This window comes from Kwoniella dejecticola, chromosome 4 (assembly GCF_000512565.2).
Source record: "Kwoniella dejecticola CBS 10117 chromosome 4, complete sequence".
NCBI classification, from domain to species: Eukaryota; Fungi; Basidiomycota; class Tremellomycetes; order Tremellales; family Cryptococcaceae; genus Kwoniella; species Kwoniella dejecticola.
Genome location: NC_089304.1, coordinates 1938895 through 1962501, shown reverse-complemented (window position 1 = coordinate 1962501; position 23607 = coordinate 1938895). Strand labels below are relative to the sequence as shown.

The 23607-nt window shown below is 48.5% G+C and overlaps 8 protein-coding genes across 8 annotated transcripts; 5 read left to right on the top strand and 3 right to left on the bottom strand.

Annotated features, from left to right (window-relative positions):
* Window positions 1-152: 152 nt before the first annotated feature.
* I303_103993 (protein transporter SEC24) lies at window positions 153-3124 on the bottom strand (the record flags this gene model as incomplete). Its single annotated transcript, XM_018407322.1, has 3 exons — window positions 153-2929; window positions 2991-3022; window positions 3081-3124. The coding sequence occupies 3 exons, from the start codon at window positions 3122-3124 to the stop codon at window positions 153-155; spliced, it is 2853 nt and encodes a 950-aa protein (XP_018264130.1).
* Window positions 3125-3477: 353 nt separating this feature from the next.
* On the top strand, window positions 3478-4987 carry I303_103992 (uncharacterized protein; the record flags this gene model as incomplete). Its single annotated transcript, XM_018407321.1, has 7 exons — window positions 3478-3526; window positions 3601-3630; window positions 3685-3767; window positions 3846-4064; window positions 4132-4695; window positions 4770-4833; window positions 4908-4987. 7 exons carry the CDS (start codon window positions 3478-3480, stop codon window positions 4985-4987), a joined length of 1089 nt encoding a protein of 362 aa, XP_018264129.1.
* A 758-nt stretch (window positions 4988-5745) lies between these two features.
* Window positions 5746-6240, top strand: I303_103991 (uncharacterized protein; the record flags this gene model as incomplete). The annotated part of the gene is made up of 1 exon (XM_018407320.1): window positions 5746-6240. One exon carries the CDS (start codon window positions 5746-5748, stop codon window positions 6238-6240), a length of 495 nt encoding a protein of 164 aa, XP_018264128.1.
* A 928-nt stretch (window positions 6241-7168) lies between these two features.
* Window positions 7169-7873, top strand: I303_103990 (uncharacterized protein; the record flags this gene model as incomplete). Its single annotated transcript, XM_018407319.1, has 1 exon — window positions 7169-7873. The coding sequence occupies one exon, from the start codon at window positions 7169-7171 to the stop codon at window positions 7871-7873; it is 705 nt and encodes a 234-aa protein (XP_018264127.1).
* Window positions 7874-8454: 581 nt separating this feature from the next.
* On the top strand, window positions 8455-9015 carry I303_103989 (uncharacterized protein; the record flags this gene model as incomplete). Its single annotated transcript, XM_018407318.1, has 1 exon — window positions 8455-9015. One exon carries the CDS (start codon window positions 8455-8457, stop codon window positions 9013-9015), a length of 561 nt encoding a protein of 186 aa, XP_018264126.1.
* A 253-nt stretch (window positions 9016-9268) lies between these two features.
* On the bottom strand, window positions 9269-16121 carry I303_103988 (uncharacterized protein; the record flags this gene model as incomplete). The annotated part of the gene is made up of 10 exons (XM_065968888.1): window positions 9269-9418; window positions 9603-10208; window positions 10268-11396; window positions 11458-11811; window positions 11862-11965; window positions 12026-12109; window positions 12170-13221; window positions 13285-13791; window positions 13840-15817; window positions 15903-16121. 10 exons carry the CDS (start codon window positions 16119-16121, stop codon window positions 9269-9271), a joined length of 6183 nt encoding a protein of 2060 aa, XP_065824960.1.
* Window positions 16122-17981: 1860 nt separating this feature from the next.
* Window positions 17982-19824, top strand: I303_103987 (uncharacterized protein; the record flags this gene model as incomplete). Its single annotated transcript, XM_018407316.1, has 7 exons — window positions 17982-18174; window positions 18227-18361; window positions 18420-18499; window positions 18564-18773; window positions 18839-19207; window positions 19294-19528; window positions 19652-19824. The coding sequence occupies 7 exons, from the start codon at window positions 17982-17984 to the stop codon at window positions 19822-19824; spliced, it is 1395 nt and encodes a 464-aa protein (XP_018264124.1).
* A 680-nt stretch (window positions 19825-20504) lies between these two features.
* I303_103986 (uncharacterized protein) lies at window positions 20505-23525 on the bottom strand (the record flags this gene model as incomplete). The annotated part of the gene is made up of 1 exon (XM_018407315.1): window positions 20505-23525. The coding sequence occupies one exon, from the start codon at window positions 23523-23525 to the stop codon at window positions 20505-20507; it is 3021 nt and encodes a 1006-aa protein (XP_018264123.1).
* Between the last annotated feature and the right edge of the window lie 82 nt (window positions 23526-23607).

Below are 23607 nucleotides of genomic sequence, written 5' to 3'. Positions count from 1 at the left end.
TCGACCTCCTTCCCATCTTCCCATACACTGATCGATGTTCAATTTTACATCATCTATGAGTTGACCTAATGCACAGCGAAATACATCAGCTCTCTCTCCTCTGTCCAAGAAAGGCTCGAGAAAAGAATTCGATCAAAATTTCTCAATTCAGGTCAAAGAGAAACATTCGAACCCACCTTCGACTTCACCGTGGTCAAATACTGGGCATAACTACTCATATGATCCATCCTATCTTCCACCAACAGACTCAGGGCCCACGATCTCAACGCTGGCTCCGCATCAGATTTCACCACGTAGACATGGGGCCTGTATACCCCTCTTCGCAACTCTCGGGTTTTCGCAACGATGTTATTCACTCGTTGAGAGAACGGATTCTCCAATAGTGGTAACGTCGTTTTACCTCCCGTCAATTCACCGTACGACGGCAAGTCAAAGACATCTTGGATCAGACGGGGGACAGCTTCGTGGCCTACCCAAATGAATATGTTCTGTCCATCTTCAATGAGGAACAGACCGTGTCTTTCTAATCGTTCCGACGTCAGGTTGAGCGCCGGCGGAAGGGTGATTATACCGTCGTCCCCTGGGTTCCCAGCTTCAGGTGGCATATTGTGCAGAGAGTAGAACCTCGGGTGGATATAGGGGATAAGCGATTGACATGGGAGTGTAGTCAATAGACACTGAGCATACGCCCGAAGATCAGGTGGGATGGAAGCACCTTCTCGCAGACCGACGTGTTTGACCAAGGCGCAACATAATAGAGGGAGTAATTTGAGATTATCGGGAACGGCTAATTGGGCTGAAGCGCCGGCGGAAGAGGTGACGTGGTTCTTGTACACGCTGAGCATGTCGCCGAGCTTGTTGGTGATGGTATTTCGGGCGTCGTCGAGGGAATGCGACATGGATCGCTCGACAGCCTTGTTGGTCAAGTAAGTAGCGATGGCAATTTGGTCCGCTGAGCCGTACAATTCGCTGATCGAATCCGTAGTAGGCATAGCTTGAGTGATGACTCGGATCCGTCGTTCCCCGTAGCACGTTGTATGGAGAATAGCCGTTTGAAGAACTACGAAAGAACCCTTGATGTCGTCTTCCAGTTGTAATTCGATCACGTAGTTCTGATCGGTAGGCACGACGGGTAAAGCCAGAAGATCGGTAGATCGAATGAAGAAGTTTCCGTGGAAAGCCGACATCCTGATACCCCTTGATGCTCTCACTCTGATCACCGCCTCCAATCCTATTGGCATGGCCAAGACCTTACTGAACTCGGTTGCGAATTTGATGGCGTCTTCAGATCTGGACGCGTTGAATCCAGGGTATAGGTATGTCTGACCGGCTGTATATCTCGGTAAGCAGGACAAGGTGGCTACGTCGGTGTACGAAGTCGAGAATAGGAACATGTCGACTGCCACTTGCTGTTTCGAACACTCAATGGCGAACGTCTTGTAGAAGCTGGAAGCGGCATTGAGCAAGGAAGATTCTTTGCTCGTACCCAGTAATTTCGGATCATCTCTAGCTTTGAGTGCTCCTTCTCCTAATGTTGGCAAGGTAGCTGTTAGGGCGATGATCTTTCCTCCAATCTTGCCGATCAGTTGGTGAGCCGCTTGAAGAGCTGATCCGAGCGCATTGCCGACAGTATGAGAATCTTGGAACATATCGCTTAATTTGCCCAGTAAGGATTCTATAGCCGGACGAGATTCCGTGAGATTGACCAGCAGGTCAACGGGTTTAGGCAAGAAGACATCGGTCAAGTCAGATACGACCAGCATGGAGGCTTCAGTCGCGCCGACAGGAAGGGAGAAGAAGTGTAACGAGGTAGATACGGCGATAATGGCGATCTTAGTTCGCTTGTCCGCGTTGGGTATATTATCTAGACTTTCCAAGATGGTTCGAGCGGCGACAGCGACCATGCCGGATTGTATGGCTTGTTGACTGACATCGATGACGAAGGCGTATACAGGTGGTTGGGGTGGTCGGACCATGTATTCGGTCGGAGCGATGAATTCCACCACAGAGTGATTCAGTTCCTTCCTTGCCCATCTATCCGCTTGCTTGTTCTCTGCTTGATTCCAATCGAATAGTTGGGGTACCTCATTGCTAAGTCCACACATGCAACATTTCCACCTATTTCCACCCTCGATGAATGTGACGAAGGGGTTTATGTACGCTCTACATCGTCTACATCGCGCAATCACGCTGTCCTCGATGACTGGGACAGGGTCGTCTCCGTCAGATTCCCTGAATGACCTGTAAGGAGCCATGACTAATGCTAGAGGTAGTTTGGACTTGTTGAGCAGTGATTGGGTGGTAGGCATAGATGTCAAGGTGCATCGTTGGTAAGAGGGATCAGGCTGGACGTGGGGTGAAGCAGTCACGGAGGCGTTGGGCGGTAGAAGGTAAGGAGGAGGAGGAGCGTCCAAGCCGGAGACATCAGGCTGCATGCCGATCAGATTCACAGTCTGGATAGAGTGAAGTTGTTTTTGACCTTGCATTTGGGGTTGACCTTGACCTTGACCGCCGTAACCCATATTCATCTGTTGGAATTGGTTGGCCATTTGATCCACCGGTTGCTGTTGTTGACCCCCATATCCACCTTGTTGACCGTACGACGGAGCCTGTTGACCACCGTAGGCGGGTTGTTGGGGCTGCTGTCCGTAAGCAGGCTGGTGCGCATCATGTCCGCCTAATCCAGGTGTGAAGTATTGAGGCTGTTGTTGCTGTTGAGCTCCACCTTGATCTGGATATCCCGGAGCAGCCATGTGTTGCTGTTGAGGTTGGTTGTCATATCCTCCTCCACCGTATACCTGTTGAATCTGGGCGGTGGGATACTGCCGACGGCCTGGTCGGTGAGAAGGAGCGGATTGTTGTGGGGGAGGAGATGAGCCGTAAGAAGGTTGAGTGGGAACTTCCCATTGAGATTTACCGGTGGATTGTTCTGAGATAGATGTCAGCTATCCAGCGCGAAGCATCGTTGCACGATCATAAGCTGCACATACCGACATAGATATAAGCATTCGATTGTCCGTCCCTGTTAACACGGATCAGCGCGACACCTCGGACAACATAGTAAGAATGGGTATACGCACCATCTAGCTTCCCAACCTTGCGGCAGGTGGATCTCCTGAGACATCGTGCTGCGGGTCGAGCGGAGAGTCGGATCTGATCACAGGGGACTTTCGCGAGATGTTTATGGAGAGCAAGGGAGGACTTGAGGCTTGACAAGTATATAATAGTATCGATAGATGCATAGTGTCGAAGGTGGTATGATGATGACGAGGCAATGAGTGACAGCGCGTCAGGGTGCCACATTGACGGCAATATCCAATTGACTCCACCATACAGCCCACATTTGATTGTGGCCCCGCGTCCTTCTAAGCTCATGTTGATGTCGAGCGAAACATGTTGACCAACATAATCTTCCATCAATTAGCCTTCACGGGCTACTATGACTGCAGATAAACAGGGCATCACACCACAATCACGATGCTACAATCAGCTTTGCTAGCACCAGGACATGCAGACCTTGTCACTCGTGAGCCATTGATCACTGGATCCGCCATATCAATTCAACTTAAGAAGCTGATCTCTTGTATAAACCATAAACAGACGTGACCTATGACTTCTACGGAGAACGATGTGAGCGATGACAAACTCTGATCAAGCATTGAATCAGACTGATCATTGGCATAGTGGCGACATGTTCGGCGGATCAGAAGATACAAATCTTCCGGAAGACGCCGGAAAACACTTGGGACAGAGAGACAGGTTGGAAGGTATGTCGAAGTGTATTGAGCCTGTCCTGTAAACGTTGACATTGGAGGGAGCAAAAGCTGACGATGTACTGTGTATAGGCCCACGACGCACCTATACTGCATCTGTCGTTCGCTCATCCAGTACACGGCTCCTTACTCGCTTCTTCGTCGCATGATCGCTCCGTGCGCATATGGGAGGAACCGACAGGCCGCGAACGAGATGGGCGATGGATCGAGCGGGCCGTCTTGACCGGCGCAAAAGGGAGTGTGAAGCAAGTCGAGTTTGGGACAGCCGATGCAGGCAGTGAACCTCGCGTTGTCAGCTACCTTTCCTTTTTCGTTTGTCCTGCATGAATGACAACTGACATCAAATGACTGCCAACAGGCATCGATATCGACTGATTCGTATCTACGCATATACACTTCCGCCGACCCGTCGTTATCCGATTGGACACTTTTGCAACCCATATATATCCCCTCTTTGCCTCAACCTGGATCTTCCGACGAGACGCCCGTAGATTCCTCCGCAAGTACGAGTTCGAACGAACTAGCCAATGGCGGGTGGGGATTATCATGGTGCAAAGAGCGTTGGTGGGGTTCAGTGATAGCCTCTTTTGCAGGAATATCACCCATCGTCAAGATCTTGTCCATACCCCAAGATTCATCTTCATCCCCTACCTCACTCATTTTCCTGAATCCACCGAATAACTCGAGTCAGGCGCCATTGACGAGTATAAGCTGGGCGCCATCGTGCGGAAGGGCATATCACTTGATAGCGTCCGGAAGTAGGGATGGAACGGTCCGTATATGGAGATTGGAACCTCCCGGAGAAAAGCTCAGGACGGATTATAATGATCTAGATGGAGATGCAGGAAGTGCAGGCGGAGCGTGGAAAGGTGAATGTGTGGCTGATTTCGGCAAAGGAGGGGCCAGAATCGGAATGGTCGATGTGAGTGTATCAACTAGCCAAGCCATACATACATTACCGCTATGGAACATTGAGCTGATCACAAGCACGTCCAGTGGAACGCAACGGGAACGACATTGACCACGACGGATGATGAAGGCATAGTGAGGATATACAAGCGTTAGTCGAATTGTGCTCAGCTGGCTTGGTTATAGACTTTGACGCAAATAGCTGACTATCCTCACATCGATCAGCCACTTACGCTAGAAGTTGGAAACTCCTCGGACAGATGTCAGCGGAAGAGCCGACGCACGAGGAAAGTAATGGACACTAAGCATGGGCGCCAGACCCGTTACACCTTGCGATCAAGCATTGTATATTTGCGATGACACGGTTGCGCACAGCTTTCAATGAGACGATCGTAACCGAAGTCAGCTCATTACGATATTTATCTCGCGGCAAACTAAAACACTGGTCCAACTCCGCTCGATGTGTGGCTTCCTGAACAGATCTGAGTCGATCCAAACAGCCACTCGCTTAACGCGAACACGGTGTGGTCCTATCTGACTGCTTATTGTGCGCTTGAAGTGAAAAGAGAAGACTATAGACACTAAAGGACGCGCTGACTTTTGAGATGACGTCGGACTTGCTCAGAAGATCAGTCTTACCGAAACCCCGTCTACTTCACCGATTTGGGATGATGTAGTGTAACCAAATGAGTTAGACAGCATTATTAGCTATTATATTCTTCCCATATGATGCTCGTATACAGTATCACTCGTCGCCGTACCCTTTGATAGAATAACACGGCGCTGCAACTCCGATTGTCCGAGTCACCGAGCTCGTCCTCGGACTTATCAACTGTCAGCCGTCAGCCGCTGGTCGCCTGCCGAAAAATTTTGAAAGCCCGCCCGTTTCGACGCTGGTTGAAATCAGCACTTTTCTCTGTGCATCTACAGCCCTTCAGGATATAAAAGGCCCCCCGTCTCCTCTCGGAAATTCTTATCTTCGCCATATCCAGTGACTGATTACTCCACAAGCGCCTTATACAGATTCCGTTACAACGAAAACAGCTTTGAAGAATTGCACAACATGTCTTCATCCCGACCATCCAAAGGCAAACAGTCGACTACCTCAACTGCCTCGAAAGGCGGTCTCACTTCTATTAGTTCTCGAATCAGCCGATCGTTCGCCGCCAGAAAGGCTTCGATCGACCGAAGAACCCTAGACCGACTCCATCAACGAGCTGACTCAGTGCTGGGGTATGCGTCCGGCGACACGACCAAGGAGCCAAGTATACTTGATCTAGATGCAAAGTACGATAAAATGACGGGAGTCCAGCAGACAACCTTTGATGCTCAAGTCGATACGATCGTCGAACAGGTCCTGGCCGATCATCAGAACAAACTTCGGGCTTTGATGGCTGATGTCGACCAGAGTATTCCGCAGACCAAGCCAGGTAGTTTTTCTGCTCAGCAGACCTTGTATGCGTCTGAAGACCATGGGGGCGATGAGTCTGATTGGAGTCTGAGCGAGGACGGACAACCCGCGGACAAAGACGGAGACGTCGAGATGTCTGGAATGTAGTACTCATTCGACGACGACATGTAGTGGAATGGATCACTGAACGAGCCCCCATGACTGACCGCCCAATAATTACAAAGGTCCTGCTTCCAGGCTTCAGAGAGCCATGATCCTCAGCGGGACAAACAGAAAACGGTCGATTGAATGACCAACGACTAAATTGACAGATCCCTAACCCTTCATGCAGTACACTAATTAACTATAACATCGAATCACAGGCGATAGACCATTTCCTTCCAGCGCAGCCTACCGACGTGCAGTGTTCGATTGTGAAAGTATTCTCGTATTCAAGCCACCCTCGGGAAAGTCGCCGTGCTCCTTTGAGTCTCAATCACCGCTGCATCGCAGCTCTCAGGTACACTTCTCTCCATACATACATTGCGAGTACCGTACTCTACAGTATAAAATCAGCAGCAAAGCCGGAGGGATATCCTGACAAAGCTCATTTAAGCGTGGGATGATACATCCTTTCTCCTCGCTGTTCTAAATCACAATAAGGGGGACGGAAAAGCCGTGTCGCTCAACCTGTCACCGAGATTGATCTCATTGACAGAAAGGAGATGCTTGCCCAGGCTTTGTGTTGCTCCACCTAATCTGCAATTCAGACGACATGTCCTTTGACAAGTATGAGCTCTTTCACGTTTTCTACAGTAGATTGCGCAATATCTGATTGGATCACCAGAAAGGAGAAGCGCTGTACGTGCACTCCCTTTGTGTGTGCGCGAGGGAGTACTGCACTCACGTTAGACAGCCAAATCGCATACATATAAGTAGGTCCGATTGTGCTGTAACGATTCGCCACTTTCTGACATTATCTGAGAACATAAATTTCTTTGCCCCAACCGTCATACTATCGTAAAGACGCTTCTCAAATCGATTCCTCACTGGTACTAGGCTCCCAAGCTCATATAGTTCACATCACTGTACAAGCATGTCATCGCACCGAGAGAACAGAAATCTCTGGCAGCTGTCTCACCAACCCACGGATGACAATACAGCGCATCTGGTGGCCGGAAGTGGCGGAGCTCACCAAGGCCAGCCGGCCTCCGGTGACTCGTACTCATCTGACACCAGGTCGTACTACGAGAACAACGAGAATAGATACACCGGCACGGCTGCATCCGGATCATATGCGAACCAAGACGAGAGCCAAGAGGAAGAGGATCCCCTTGCCGGCATGCCATCTGACCCATCTGCGCACCCCAACTGGAACTCCTACCAGCATAGAGAGGAGTTCCATCGCGCACCCTATTCGGTATACGCTGGACATGCCGCCTCCGGGGAGCCCTACTCGAGCGATGGTCGAACTTACTCCCATCCTACAAACAGGGCTCATCTGTACTTCGATCCAAACGGTATGGAAGGACGTAATCGGCAATCTGAGGCCCAGGCAGCGGCCAGCGGGCAGCCGTATGGTGGATACCAAGAAGACACGAGAAGCTATTGGGATCCTCTCAGAAGAGCCTCTCCCATCCAAACTGAATATGGAGGAGACGTTGGTGGGAACACCACTGGACTTCCATATGGGACAGCCGAACATGCCGCAGCCGTCTCCCAAGAGGCAACTGCACGAGCCAACGCTAGGAGGGCTGAAAGGAAAAGGCGAATGAGAGAGGGATGCTCAAGTAGGCGATAGGAACCTTCTCCGTAATATAGCGTCGATCCGAGCAACCAGACTCAAAGTAGGATCTCAGTATATGCATTGTGGCGCAATGGCAAAGGAGTCATAATACGCATGACGGCAGCAGCTTATCGGTGTTCCGTATCCCTGCGTTCACATCTGGGTATGCCTGTTCTTTGTGGAAGTCGCATAGCCTATCGGATACATTCGGTATCGTGGATCTACTTACAAACTTGCATCACAAATAGAGTGCGTTCAGTGCATTCTCAAGTGTGAGTGATGGGTCTACAGTATACTGCACCTATATCAGACAGCCTTCCAATGACGGAATCGCCCATCCCGACTTCGTCGGAGACCACACAATCGAATGTAAGCGAAGGCTGGGATAGAAGGCACTCGAGATTCAAAGGAGATGATGGCTCTGGCCTTCTCTGCTTAGGTTCTAGCATTTTCGCCAACGATCCCTCTTTGACACCATATATTCGGCATGGCTTCCTACATGTCACTTTCACTTGTTGGTCTCGTAATATTCTACTATACAGTTGTTTGCAGCGACTTGGACGTCTCATCCTCTCTCAATCACTGTACAGTACATCATGAATCTCGGGGATGACAACAATCAACAGGACACCGGTGGCACTGGCCATCCGGACAGATACGATCCTTGGGAATCGGCAGCGTATGCAGATACCCGCTTCAGTGAGGACATCATGTTTTCCCCTACAGAAGAGAACGATGATGAAGACGACATCCTTGCAGAGTTTCATCAACAACAGACGCAACATGGTAATGAAATGGAAACAGGCGGAAGCCAGGAAGCGCTCAGTTGGACCGAGATAGTCAGGCGTCGTAAGGAAAACGGGCAACACGTTCCCATAGAGTTCCAGAACATGGCTGATCAGGAACAAGTTGCCCTCCAAGCCTCCGCCTCACGATCTACGGATACTTCTCAGCACGAAGGGCTTCAGCAAGGGCAGGCTCAGACTAGAAGGGTGACTTTTGGCGAGCCAGCCTCCGGCGCTCATTCATCGGGAGGAATCGCCACTCACACTCAAGAGCAAAATGGGAGCTCTCAGAATCGTGACAGACAGAGGAGGGGTCAGCATGGCGGTGAAAGAGGTAGAGACAGAGTACAATCTACTCACAGGACTAGATGATGGAGTTCCATCTTCTGAATCAGCCTAATGATAGGGTTTCACAGATTACCGCATATGCTCGTCGTTGTGCGTACCCGTACAACATGCATGATAGCTCAAATATCTTCTGTATCTCTAACATAATGATGCGTCGCTTAATGACACCGAACAACAAGACGCAGTAAAGTACAATACAATACAATATATACATATATACAACAAATCTTGAGGTCTTCAGATTCAGGCGAGAGGCAAAATATCTATTTCATCGGCTTCACTTATACTTATCGCCCAATTCCCTTCGCGCCGCAGGGTCCAAACTATTCCTCATACCCAATAACGTCTTACTGACAGCTTCCGTCGTGCCTATCATCGGTTTCAATACTGCTATAGGAACAGCTCGAACAACCGCTCTGAGTGGGCCCTACAGTATTGTCGAGGTCCACAGTCAGCATCGGTATCAGATGCAGGCAGGGATATCTCAATATGCTTGAAATGCGACGACGGATCAAGGACGAGGCGTGAAGTGTGAGGAGTCAAAAGTGTGAAAAGCTAAGGGTGAAGAGTAAAGAGTGAGGAGTGAGAAGGGACGAAAGAGAAAAACTCACATCATCCCCTGACCTCTCATACACTTCCATAGGCACCGCCAAAATAGTCTGCGCAGCCGCATTCACATTCTTGCTCAAACTCTTATAGGCAGCTTGGACTCCCTGTCTCATCCCTTCAGGCTGATTCGCGTACCTCGAAACTACGTCATTCTCAGCTTCATCTTCAGACGATGATCCACCACCACCGGGGCCGCCTGTTCTTGCCCAACCCTCTGGATCCGCGTTCGAAATGGTATGATTCGTGGGTACACCTCCAACACTGACAGACGCAATCATCTTTTCACTAGTCCCACTTCCTCCCAAGACACCTTCAGCCTTCTCAAGGATGATTTGCGTACCCGTAGCGAGCCTAGCCCCAAGTTTCATCATCTCCATAGCTGTCGATTTCACGAATGAGTTTGTTCCTCTCTGAACACCTTTGGCGAGCCTTCCGTCTTTCCTATATTGTTCTATGGGGAGTAAGATCAGATCCGCTACCCCAGAACCGACATTGACAATTGATCGAATAGGTGAAACGCCAGAAATGACATCTGCTAATTGGTTCGCTTTGACGTCGGGGGTCCAGAGATCTTGTAATGTCGTTCCTAGACGATCCCATCCGGTAATCTGCATCAAAGTATATCAGCTTGAGTGAGAGGTAAATCCTGCCGACTAAGCTGACTTACACCTGATAAAGTAATATGTCGAAGGGTCATCTCGGCCCCGTCAAAATGGAAAAAATTCATCAACTCAATCGTCCGTCCTTCTCGCAGAGCTGCAAAATCGACTCGTTTGGGCTTGTAGTCCAACTTTAATTCTATAGGGAAAATCTCCACATGCTGGAAAAACGGGTCATTTGCCTTGGTAGCATCGTTGTGAGAAATACCTGATTGTCCAGTAGGGTGCGCGATCGCGGGAACGGCGGATTTTGCTGATGGATTGGCCGAGGAAGAGGACGGTGTGGTTGGTGGTTGAGGTGTCGGGGATTTGAAGCTGAAGAATCGCTTGAGAAAATCCAACGCATCCTGATCAACGTGCAATCTAAGGGGCAATACTTTCGCTCGTAGCCTCATCTCTTCATCCTGATGTTCATCGAATGTGATTCCCCTCAATTCGAATCGAAGCATATCAGCATCCGTTTCTCGTACGTTCCCGCGGCTATCAGCTTTCATGCCCATCAAGAACTTCTTCCAAGTGGACGTCTTTATATGATCCAGAATCTCCATCTCTTTCACTTTGATCTCCAATTTGCTAGACAAATTTGAATCGTCGGTGTTGGTATTGGTATTTGAGTTAGTGATATCGTACATGTCGTATTCTGCTCGAAGGGCTGAAAGAGAAATTTCGATCTGAGGTTTCTTTGATCTTGTCAATTTCCGACCTCTCAGTTTCGTTTTGTTCTTTCTTGCGGTTGAAGTTGAAGTAGCAGTATTATGATACCCCGCTGATGGAGCAGAAGGGAGAGTCTGCCAAGAGCTATTCATGCTCTCTTTATCTTCCTCATCGAGATCGTCCAGCTCTTCATCTATCGCAGCTATGAGAGCAGCATTGTCCATCTCTCCAGATGCTTGTCGGTTCTCCAATCCGATATAGACCGAATTGAATAGCACAGATTTGGTAGCTCGTTCGAGATCGACCGATCCGTCTGCTTTTTGACCAGTAGCTAAAAGCTGTCTGATCCGCTCGAGGCGTTTGCGGACTGCTCGAATCTCATCCTCAATCGCTTTTCTGGTTTTCAGCCAGTCATAGCCCTCATGCAGGAAGATCTTAACATCGCAGTCTTGAACTCTGATTCGGACTTTACCGACTTGCAAGCTGACAGGCAAGAATCAAATCAGCCGATAATTTCAAGAAGTCAAAAAAACGAATAGCTCACTCGTCATCATAGCCTTTATTCATAATTGGCAAGCTATCCCAATACCCTTCGTCCATATCGAACTTCTCATTGTACAGAATCTTGATGGTCTCAGAGCCCAATTCGCCATCCTCACCAATCTGCCAAGCTCTAAGCGATTCACCGGTAGATCGATCCAGAGTGGGTTGATGCGAGGCCAAACGAGACGTTCGGTCAAGGTAGTCAAGATTGGTAGGGAGATCATCTTCGATCATATCGGCTTCTGAGCCAGAGACTATTTCTGGGACAAGGTTGAACGCTTGTTCGTCGATCGAGTCGAAAACGTTGACTGATTGATGTAGAGAAGTCGGCCTTCGAGGTGAATTGACAGGTGCACTGCGAGGATATCAGTATACGAATGCGGCATGATACGTGGAAAGACTCACGGTTTTGCAGGAGCGATCTTCGCTATATCTCCTAGAAGTCCGCCTATGGATGCTAGGGAATCCGCACAAGCAGTGATTTTAAGTTGGATTGACGGAATCTCCAGCTAATTCAGGTCACATCAGCTGTGCCCGTGCATCAGGTCAACGGTGATAGCTGAACTCACCAAGACCTGCTCTGTCCCGGTCAGATCTCTCAAACAGTGCACGTCGACCGAGATGATTTCCGCCAGATGGACGTATCCGGCTTTCTGCTCATGAGACCATCAACGACAGGAATGTTACTGACACATCGTGTGGACTATACTCACTCTCCATGCTTCGGATATTTCACCTGATCCTACCGATCCCACACCCGGCTCAATGACCCCTGCTAGATCATCTACAGCCAAGACACTCAATCTGCCCGCACTGGCCGTGATCTCATTCTCATCCCCGTCCGACCGCATATCCGTCCCGACGTCCACCACGCCCAGGACCAGGACTACCGCTCCTCCGAGTGTCGGTGCCGTAGCGTGGACCGAGCAATCTTGAAGTAATACCTTTATTCGAGTCACTTCAGAGGGCACGACATCCTCGAATACGCCTTCGGGCGTCTTGGCGAATCTAGCTAAATCTTTTATCCAATCAATCGTCTTGATGTAAAACGTTATACGTGACAGGTTGACAGAGATCCCAGTTTCTTTAGTCTGCGTCACTGCGTTGGACAGCGAGGTGAATCGGAACTGGATGAGGGGTTGTTGTTGGGTAGTCAACGTGTATGGTGTGGTTCTGCCCACGATTTTGGCTGGATGTAACGCGTCGGTGATATCTGAGAATTCAGCATCCATCAGGTTCAAGTTGAAAGCGCTCTCATGTCTTCCAGCAAGGTTCGACTCGATCTTGATATCCATATCACTAGCTTTCAAGGCTAACACCCTTTCACCGCCATTCACCAGAGGCACGTGGAGGGAAACATCGGTCTCGCTGATTTCCAATTTCAGTATTGTGGCCGAGAGTTCTTCTTCGTCCTCATCGTCTGTTGAGCTGGATGCGGAGGAACTGCCCCGAGTTGAACCGGACGCGCCGAAAAATCGACTTCCAATCATCTTCAGATCGTCTCTCGGTTTTGGTGCCGACCCATCGCCGAACGCTCCATCCAGCCAGTGAGTCATGTCGTCAGCAAAGAATTGCAAACCCTCGATGGTCTGCTGTTCGATCTTGGCTTGTACTGAGGGAATCCGACAGGTTATTCTGGTGATTTTGCTTTGGGTAGGTGCAGACGACGTCTGTAAAGCTATACTCGGAAGTAAAGGTGAGATATCAAGCTCTGAAGGATCAGGTGCGAGAGGACCGATGACGATGAAACCGGATGATCTTCGTTCTATATATATAATGACAATTGTATCAGCTCCAGGGCCGTCGGCTAGACATCAGAGGAACATACCTGGTGCTCGAGAAAAGAAAAGAACCATTTTCTCCCACTCTACGCTTGTACCTTCACCTTTGGAGTCCAGCGTAGCTTTAATGTGAATATTCTGACTTGCAGAAGAAACCTTCGCGCGCAACTCGTGCATGTCAAGCGTGACGATACCCGAGCGCAGATGACCTCCGTCTCCCCAAGTACCTCGCCGGTTGACGGGCGCAGGACAACGGATATCCAGCCTGAGCAGCGGACATTTGACATCCGCTAGAGGCTTCGCGACTGGTATCGCTTGAATGGTCGAGTAAGAAGAAGCTTGGGCGTCCAGGTCATCTATGATGGATTCAGTTGTTCGTTGGCGGACGGGCTGGAACGGTCGTCGGTATGACCGGATCCCGAAGGGCTCAAGACTTTCAAGAGGTTCAGGTGTAGATCGGATAGCAGGAGCTATGCTCCTCAGCATTGGCAGTAGTCTTTCAACAAGCGACAAGTCGAGGAAGGCATGAATCGGAAGGAGCGATACCTTGGCAGCTGGATGAAACGTCAGCCACATTATGGAACAGTCGCATTCGAACTTACTACTGCTTGCGACCAGATCCTTCTTCATAATGAGCACCGGTCCATCGTTCGGCTCAGATGGGTTCGTAGCCTTGAGAATACCTTTGCCCTTCTGCTTGACTTTCCATTGTTTCTCGCTGCCACCTGCTTTTCGTTGAAGACCTGAATTTCGCCAGTCGACCGAGTCAAATTCGGGAAATACAGGAGACACGCCATGATGATTCGCCGCCGGCCGACTTGGTGTGGGCTGCGAGGCGAACGACCCTGATGATACCCCCGGCGCGACATCGTACTGTTTGGGTAAATTTGTGTCGAACAGCAGGACAGGGAAGGCACCACCTGGAGGAGTATCTGCTGAGGCATCATCGCCGCTGTCGGACGCTAAGTACTCGAACAAGGAAGCATCTTGCAAGCCGACACTGAGAGTCGGCGATGGAGGCGTGAAACGGGTGATGGTCGATTTACGCCTCGGTAAGCGGGTCGCTGAAAGCTGGCTTGTCTGATTCGTTGTTCCTTGGCCTTTGCTCGAGTAAGTGGCTTGAAGAGTATCCAGTCGTATTCGAAGATGGCCGTAGGGTATGAAGGTGGAAGCTGGTCTTGCCCAGAACGGTCCGACCGTATCGCTGAACCCCGGATCTTGAGATGCGGATATATCGTAAATGACAGATGCGAAAAGAGCGTTCATGTGTATATGAGCAGATAGATATGGTTGACTCGATGGAGATCGGGATGTATTGCGGTCTGGCGCCTCCGGGCGAGTAGGACCTGCACGACAAGCGTATTGTAGAGCTGCTAGGATTATGGCCAATTGTTCCGGCAATATGACAGTGGCTATCGTACCAGTAGTGACATCGATGTTGACTTTGGAAGGAGTGGAAATTGGAATCGGTTGGGCAGATGGTGGCGAAGCTGACGCTGAAGAAGCAGATTGCTCGGCGGGGGCTGTAGATGACCCTCGATCATTTGTCATACGTAGTATGATATCCTCGGAACCAAAGGTCAAAATCAGAGAGTCGTTTGTATGTGCCTTCGGTGTCGAGGCTGGTGTTGGTGTCGCTGACCTGCTCAAATCGTCTTCGATGGCTTTTTCAGGGATGCTCGGTATACTATTCTGCGGCCTTTCGCTGATCGCACTGAGGTAGACACTAGCTTCGGAGTCCATCGCCGACATTGTGCTTTGTCTCAGGTCAAAAACAGCTTGAGACATCATCATATCTTGGTATTCACCACCCGCACTTGAGGAGGACGTCGATGAGATCGATGATGATCTGGAGGATGCTGAGGCAAAGCTCGGTCTGATTGACTGCGAAGGTAGAGATTTTTTCTTTGAATAAGGCAGCATATGGACTGAGACGCCGGATAAACGGATGGACCTGATCGTCTTGCTGCCAATATCCTGTCCTGTCGATTCCGAAGATTGACTCTCATCCGCGTACTTGATCTCGCCGATCCGTATCTCAAACACACCACCATGAGCCTCATCTTCAAATCTGATCTGGATCTTGATGTTTTTGATCCTGGATTCCAATCTAGATAAGATACGCTCGACCAATCCAGCTAAGACAGTAGTACTTTCGACGGTTACAGGAAGAGGTTGACCATGGGAACCCTGATGAGCGGGCCCACCAAAAGGGAAGGATCCGGGTACTTCATCGTTGTTGAACGGATCCGTCGCGTTGAGAACAAGTGATTGGCGTATCGATCGATCGAGTTCAGCCTCCTCATATGCATCTAATTCTTCGTGCAAGAAATCGTCTGCAGCCGATGTCACCGATTCTGCTAGATCTCTGTGGTGATCTTGCTCGGTGCCACGAGAAGGTTGTTTGCCTTTGTTGGGAGCAGTCGGTTGTGATAGGACGAAAGTTAGTGAGAGGGTATCGAGAGTGAGACATAAGGGATCCGACCATAAATTCGATAATGGCACACGAGCAGTGACTTTGGATAATGTACCCGAGCTGAGATACAAAGGTATTGAAGCAGGAATGAGAGAGTTGATTTCCTACACCGAAGCATGTCAGCGGATCTATACTCAATGTAGTGACTGAAGCGCTTCGAGAAGCAGAACGGGAGAACGGCGTGCTCACCTCCGAATCTACCTCTAATCCCTCTAATTCTACCCAGCCTTCACTAAGCTGTGCTTGTATCCTTTCAGCATCGAGTGCGTCGCTCCTCACGAATCTACCCAGAGACCTCTTGAGGACATATGAGAGGAACCTCCGCTGGATACTCGCTGGCAAGGATATTGACGGCAGCGAGGGAAGGGTGAAAGGAAAGGTAGTTAGGAAAGCGGGTAAGGAGAACATGGTGTTTCCTCTCTCGGGTAGCTACCTGTTTCCTGTCTATGGTGATTGTTCTATCATGCTACATGGGGTTGGTCTCACCAGCCTGATCAAGCGTGGTATTTTTGTTTTGGTTGTTCCAGATCAGATCGTCTGTTCGCTGTCTACAAGGCATAGCTATATCTATCATCAGAGCACCAAGCACAAGCACAAGAGCGACAAAAGATCAATCGCCACCGGTTATCTCATTATTCGGACCTTGCCGAGGTGTACATCTCCACGTGGGCGGTTCTGTAATCAGAGTGCCACGTTGGATATCTCCGATGTATGAAAAAGCATAAATCGAAAGCCTAGGCAAAGGGAATGGGCTAATAAGTGTACGTAATACAGTTGCCATACATCTGATCTCAGGGTTTAAGATTAAGGAATTCGTGAACGCATAAAGTACAAGTGGCGGTGAGTGAGGGTGAGGAGGGCTATACGCGTCTTCATAATTTGTTAATATGATAATATGATATTATTATGTTAATGTGCCCCTCATTTTATTGGGTGGTCTCCCTCTCTCAGATGACCATTACGCATTCAAGACCCTGAATTCACTCACTCACTGCCACCACCACTACTACTACTACTGCTCCTTCATTCAATACCATACCATACCATACATAACATCCTATCCTCTCATACTCTGTTCGATATCATATCAGCAACAAGCCAAGCTAACACATAACGCACCCTCATACTCATACCCCCCTCATACAATCAAACCCATCAACTCACACCGCACGAGCTGTTCAACGCGTCATTCAACCCGACCGAACCGAGTTCAGGATCATCAATAAGATCCGCAACAAGTATCATATTCATATCCCTTTCACCAAACTTGGTCGACTTCAAGAGACGCTCGAGCTTCAGATAGGATAATCGAAACATCGGACAAACATCCTTTGTCAATTATTCTATTCTATTCTATTCCAGATCAGCTTCGACCCTCAGTCCCTCCACGACGAATCGCTCCTCTCACGTCAGTCAACTCGTTCAGCTCGCGTGCTCTCCTTCAACTTGTGTGTAGGTTGAACGAGTCTTTAGCAAGTACCAGAAGCTTGAACAGGTTACATCTGAGTCGAGGATTGAGTTACCAGAATAGTGTATCAGGATTAGAACATCTGACTAGGACTACCTCTTCATTGTGAGTACGGCTTGCCATTATACTGTTTCGGTATGACGTTTTCTGGAGGTATGAAGATGTCAGAGCGACTAGACTCGGATGGCGCATGGCAAGGTTTCTACTTCCTCATCCTGTTCTTCTCATGCTCTGGATCACGCTGTTTACTGTCTCCTGCTCCGGCTTCTGTGGTGGGGGAGAGAGAGACGCTGGACGTCATTTACCTGCGCGGTGGGCGTGTTGGGCGAGACATCACCGATATTAGCATTTCTCTTCACCTTCTTTCGCCTACTCAGATTCTGGCTCCGCCTGAAACCTCATGCTTGTCCCTATGAGGAGGGGCGGACTCTGAAGGCGGACTCCAATTTGCTATAACCTCACACCCGTTGGGGTGGCGTGCTGGAACGATCCTTTCTACCATTTAACCTTTCAAACTCCCCCAACTCCGCCGAGCTGATTCGTCCTATTTCATCGGGCTTTCACCTCGGCTTTGCCGCATCTCCTACCTACGGTAGCATCGGAGCTCGAATTGTGATCAGGTGTCTTCGAAACTCCGCTCTGCTTTCTCTCAGGTCTCACTCTCAGCGAAGACGCGCTGTACTTCGTGTGAAGTAGATTTATAGGAAGATCAATGCTGACAATATGATACTCTCTTCCTCTTATCCTATCTGCACCCTCCTGTTCTCAACGATCGACCTATCTTCATTCTTCGCCTCCCCATGCCGCCTCTCAAACAAACGCGTAAATTCCGTGGTGGACGATCTGCTCCAACCCAACGACCCGCTTTTTCACATCATGCTTCGTCGACTTTGCCTCCTCAACCTCGATTCTCGAACGCCCCTTTACTTCAGCAGGATATAAGCGGAGAAATCATGTCAGGCGTCGGACTCGTGAACGGTGTCCGGGTCACTCGTAAGTATCGCATACAGTTCGACACCGACAACTCAGGCTGATCTGCTAGCAGCCGATGACCCCAGTCGAGTTGTCACTGTGCAAGCTCAATCAGGGAAGACAGGCAAGGAGATGAGCATTTCGTATACCAATTGTAAGGTCGTTGGAAATGGTAGTTTCGGTGTTGTTTTCGCCGCCAAGATGCTACGTGAGTTTAGAAATAGGCAATATTCTGTTATTGCAATTGACTGATACATGGCTTGCAGCTGTGAAACACGACGATGGTCAAGAGGAGCCTGAATCTGAGATTGCTATCAAGAAGGTATTGCAAGATAAACGATTCAAGGTGGGCGATTTCTGTACAGGAATATCGATTCTAATTGGTAGAATATTGACGGAACCTTGTGCAGAACCGAGAACTACAAATCATGCGACTCGTCTCCCACCCCAATGTAGTAGACCTAAAGGCTTTCTTCTACTCGAACGGTGACAAGAAGGACGAGGTTTATCTAAATCTCGTACTAGAATTCGTGCCAGAAACAGTCTACAGGGCTTCAAGACATTACGCTAAGCTCAAACAAGCTATGCCAATGCTACAGATCAAATTGTACATGTATCAAGTGAGTCTACAAACCCTTCTACCGCTTGAGCTCGCCAAGAGTTCTGGCTAAAGCAGAACGATTAGTTACTCCGATCATTAGCATACATCCACTCAGTAGGAATCTGTCATCGAGATATCAAACCTCAAAACCTTTTACTCAACCCTGCAACTGGAATATTGAAGCTGTGTGATTTCGGATCAGCCAAAATATTGATTGCTGGAGAACCGAACGTCTCTTATATCTGTTCGAGATATTACCGTGCACCGGAATTGATCTTTGGCGCAACAAATTACACTACGAACATCGATATCTGGTCGACTGGATGTGTGATGGCTGAACTCATGCTTGGTCAACCGCTTTTCCCTGGTGAGAGCGGTATCGACCAGTTAGTGGAGATCATCAAAGTATTGGGAACCCCGACGAGGGAACAAATCAAGACTATGAATCCTAATGTGAGCTTTGATGACATGCGATGCCTGTGCATGTGCAAGGCAGCGAGTTGGGAGGAAAAAGCTAATTGTTTCGATTCATTGCATAGTACATGGAGCACAAATTCCCTCAAATCAAGCCTCACCCATTCACCAAAGTCTTCCGACCACGAACTCCGCAAGACGCCATTGCATTGATCAGCAATTTGCTCGAATACACCCCAACGGCGAGATTGACTGCTCCGGAGGCTCTGGTTCACCCATTCTTCGATGAATTGAGGGTTGAGGGTAGCAGATTACCTAATGGAAAGGAGATGCCGGCGTTGTTTGATTTCACCAAAGAGGGTAAGCATTCTGTCCATTTCGACCCCTCAATGCATCCAGCTATATCGATCATCTGCGAAATTGCATATGGAACTTCCTGAATGCGAATGGGTATGGCGCTGACCAATTTTCTTCCGCTTGCAGAACTATCGACTCGACCGGACCTCATTAGACAACTCGTACCCCCGCATGCCGAAGCCGCACTACAAGAGAGGGGCATCGACATTGAGGATTTCGAGCCGATCCCATTGGAACAATTACGTATCTCCCTTGATGTGAGTGGAGCATACTCATTTGGGGATAGGATACTCTGCTGATTTGCGATTTTGTTCGAGTAGTAATCCCCATTTGAACATGTACCATCATCTTTTCCATCTTACCATCTCACTCACATATACAGTTCATTGCCGACCTTTCCGAAGAAAACCTTGAGAAAATCTACCTTACCTTACATTATTTAATATAAAGATAAATATATACCCTATCATGATAGTGTTCTTTTCTTCTCTTCTTTCTCTTTCTCTTTCTCTTTCTCTTTCAACGTTTTTAGCATTGTTTTACTTCATGTCTGGGATGATAAGGTTTTTCTTTTTTGTGCCGGTTCCAGCCTCTAGCCTCTATTTCCGGAGAGGGGGGATACAGTACGACACAAGTAAGGAAGTCAAGGCTTGAGTTACATGTATCTTGTGGAAGTCGAGTTACTTTTCTTGTTTATTTGGTTTGGTTTGGTTTGATTTGGTTTGGTTTGGTCCGGTCAGACAATTAGGGCAGAAGACTTGAAATTAACTTAACTGTATGAAGGTATGAAGATGAGTATGAGTATGAATGCATGGATCGTATTTCTTGAATTGATTTGCCCGCGTTGAAAGAAAAGAAGGAATGGGATAGTTTGCATACGAGCATATACGTACGTACACACACAACACCGTGACAAATTACAGTCCACATTTCGATAGCTACTAATACTTAATCTTGCTCGAGTCTTAAGTACGACATGTCACGCAAAGCCAGGGGGTAACATCTCATTGGGAATATCAAATTCACTTAATGTCGGATTATATTCATCTTCCAACGTATTATCTCCCTCTTGCTCATCATTGTAATAACTATTATTGCTGTTCCTGTTCGAAGGTATGACGATGAATTTGATTTGGTTCCTTATGATCTGTTTCGTTATATCCAGCCTTTCCAACACTTTCCTCCTAATCACCTCGTTATCCACATCCTGAATGTAAGTTATAGTACCTGTATTGGCATTCGTGCCGGCGCCCTTGAATTCGTTGGTCCAGATTGGGATCTGCAAGACCAACGTCTGGGCAAGTTCGTTAATCAACCGGTTCTTATCGTTCGGATCATTCGATTGGAAGGTTATAGAGATCGAGTCGAATCCGTATAACTGATCAATCAGCCCGAAAGACGAATTACAAATCAGATTCGCCGAGTAAATCGCCCTGTCTTCTCCCTGATTTTTTGAAAGTTGTTTTTGTTGGAGGATGAGAGGAAGTAAGATCCATTTCAATCTTTGGAACGGATCTAATTTTAAGAATTTCCCATCTACTTGTCCTGGTCCGTATTCTCGAGATTGTGTTTGGGATTTCGCCCCCAATGGTACGATCCCTCCAAAATCTATCGCTTGGACCGTCGTATACTTGATCGTATCCCCCCAATTCACAGATAAAGCACTCTCGGCGTCCGTCACGACTTGACTCAGCATCTTATCTTTGAACGTCTCTTCATATGTCAACTTACTCAGTGACGGTCCTATCAAAACTAAGAGACATTCTAATGTTTTCTCATCGAATTTTTCGTATACACTTCCAGTATTGGGCTGATCGGCTTGATGATGTTGTTGATGATGATGACGATACCAATGATAAGGTTTCTTATTGATGAAACGTACCATCTGACATCCCATACTCCTGTACATCCTTCCAAACATATCCGCCAGTCCTCCCGACCGCTTCATACTTTCATACAACTCTTCCATCCTCTTAGAATCCACATGCATAATCATCGGTTCCCTACCTGACCCATTACTCGTCGTTACCAAAGGGTTTTCCAGAGAATACTTGACGCTCTTCAGGCTCATCTCATTTACCGGTACTCCATTAGGACGAAAAGTCAACCTGGTAATTTGAAAAGGGTACATATCGTTGAACATCTTCAGACTCGGATCGCTTTGCGGATAGACGTTCTCATTCAGGTGGTCCACCCATTGAAGAGCTAACCCTTTAATCTTATTCGCAGCCAACATCGAATTCACAATCGGGCGCTTGATCGTCTTGAGGTCTCTCTCAAATTTGGGTACGAACAGCGTGTAATCCAGTACAAATCCAACCTGTTTAGCCCTTTTGGAAATTCGCACTTTCAACGAACAGTCGTCATTCACCAATGTCCCGTTCCTACTGAACATCTTAGCTACTAGCAGACATTTCCCGATGTATCTGAACCAGTCGACTATAGCTTTGTTTACCGGTCCCACGCGCTCGTCGAAGCCTGGTACTTTCTCTTCTTTTAGGAATGTACGCGCTTTCGAGGAGCTATAAGCTCGGAAATAGGGTAAGAAATAACCCAACATCAATTTGATCGTCAGAAATCTGTCTCTAGCCCTATCTTCATCTCTATTTCCGTTTCCGTTTCCGTTTGCACGAGCTTGAGGCTGAGAAGCCTCTTCCAATTTCTTGGTAGTCCAAGTATGTACAATCTTCCTTATCTCCTCCGACTTCATGCGACTCCATTGCTGATACCCCAATTCCCGAATTATCGTTCCGACCGCCACGCCGTGTCGAACCAGATGCTTATCGACGAAATTCGACTCGACCGTCCCCTTGCCGAGCGGCTGGACTTTATTCTCGTACAGCGTCTCCGGACTCGGGTCGTACGGTACATTCGGATCTAACAATTCAATGTGCGGTTGAGACTGGCTCGAAATAATCAGCGGTAAATCGATTGTCTGTTCAATCAGGAGTTGACGGATTATATCGATTATAACTTGCGGGACCATTCCGATATCAGGTATAAAGCTTTCCGTGTTGATCACCTCACCCGTCTGTCGAAGTAGATCTCCAGGCATTTTTCCAATCAGGTCCAAGTGGTCGACTAGACAAGCATGCTCGACATTACGCATCATCACTATCAATTTCTCACTCAATACACCCTGGCCCTGGCCTTCGCCCTCACCTCGTCTCATCTTCAGCAGATCGTTCAAAGGCGATTGGCTCCCATCCAATTTCCCATAGGGAAATCCACCGTCGTAGCCCCCTCGTTCGCGCGAATTGAAGTCCCCCAATTTCTGAGTGTGCGAAGCGTCGTATATGACATTTGTCGGATCGTCCTGGTTGTACGTCACGAATTTTGACGCTTCTTTTCCTACTTGACCACCATCATCGAATGAGACCCCCTTTTTGCCACTCAGGGGAGGTCGAGTCCACTGATTGTTCTCGTCCCGCTTTAACAATATAGGCGGGGAACGACCGCTAGGCCGTTCGGGTCGTTTCGATGGATCACGCTCCCACATCTTATCGGTCAAAGCGGAGTTCTGAGCTGTAGGTAAATCAGGAGCACTGGCTCGAGGTACTTCAATCTCTTGAGCAATTGACTGTGATTGCTTTGCAGCAGCAGCTTCTTGCTCTGCTTTCTTCTTGTTCATGTTCTTCTCTTCCTCCCTCTTCTTCCGCTTCTCCTCTTCGCGTCTCTTTCTCTTCTCACGCTCTTTTCGTTTCGCCCGGTCTTTCTCATCTTCTGACGAAGTTGGGCTTTCACCCCTATCATCCTTTCCCCTTCGCCGACTTGGCTTCTCCGATCTTGATCTTGATCTTGGTCTTCCGCTTTCCAGATCACTCTCTTCATCACTATGACCTTTTCCTCTATCCCTACCTCGACCTTCACCGTACGCTGACGAATCTGAATCTGATTTATCTTTCTTGCGACCACCGCCCAGAAAGACGAATAATGCCAGAAGGATGAACACCACAACGAGGAGCGCTGCTGGGTTAGCGCCTCTCCCGACTGCTGGCATCTCGAATGTATCTAGACTTTGGATGTCTCCGTTACGTGGAATGGAAGCTAAAATACTGCTTGTCACGAGGACGTCAGTTTGG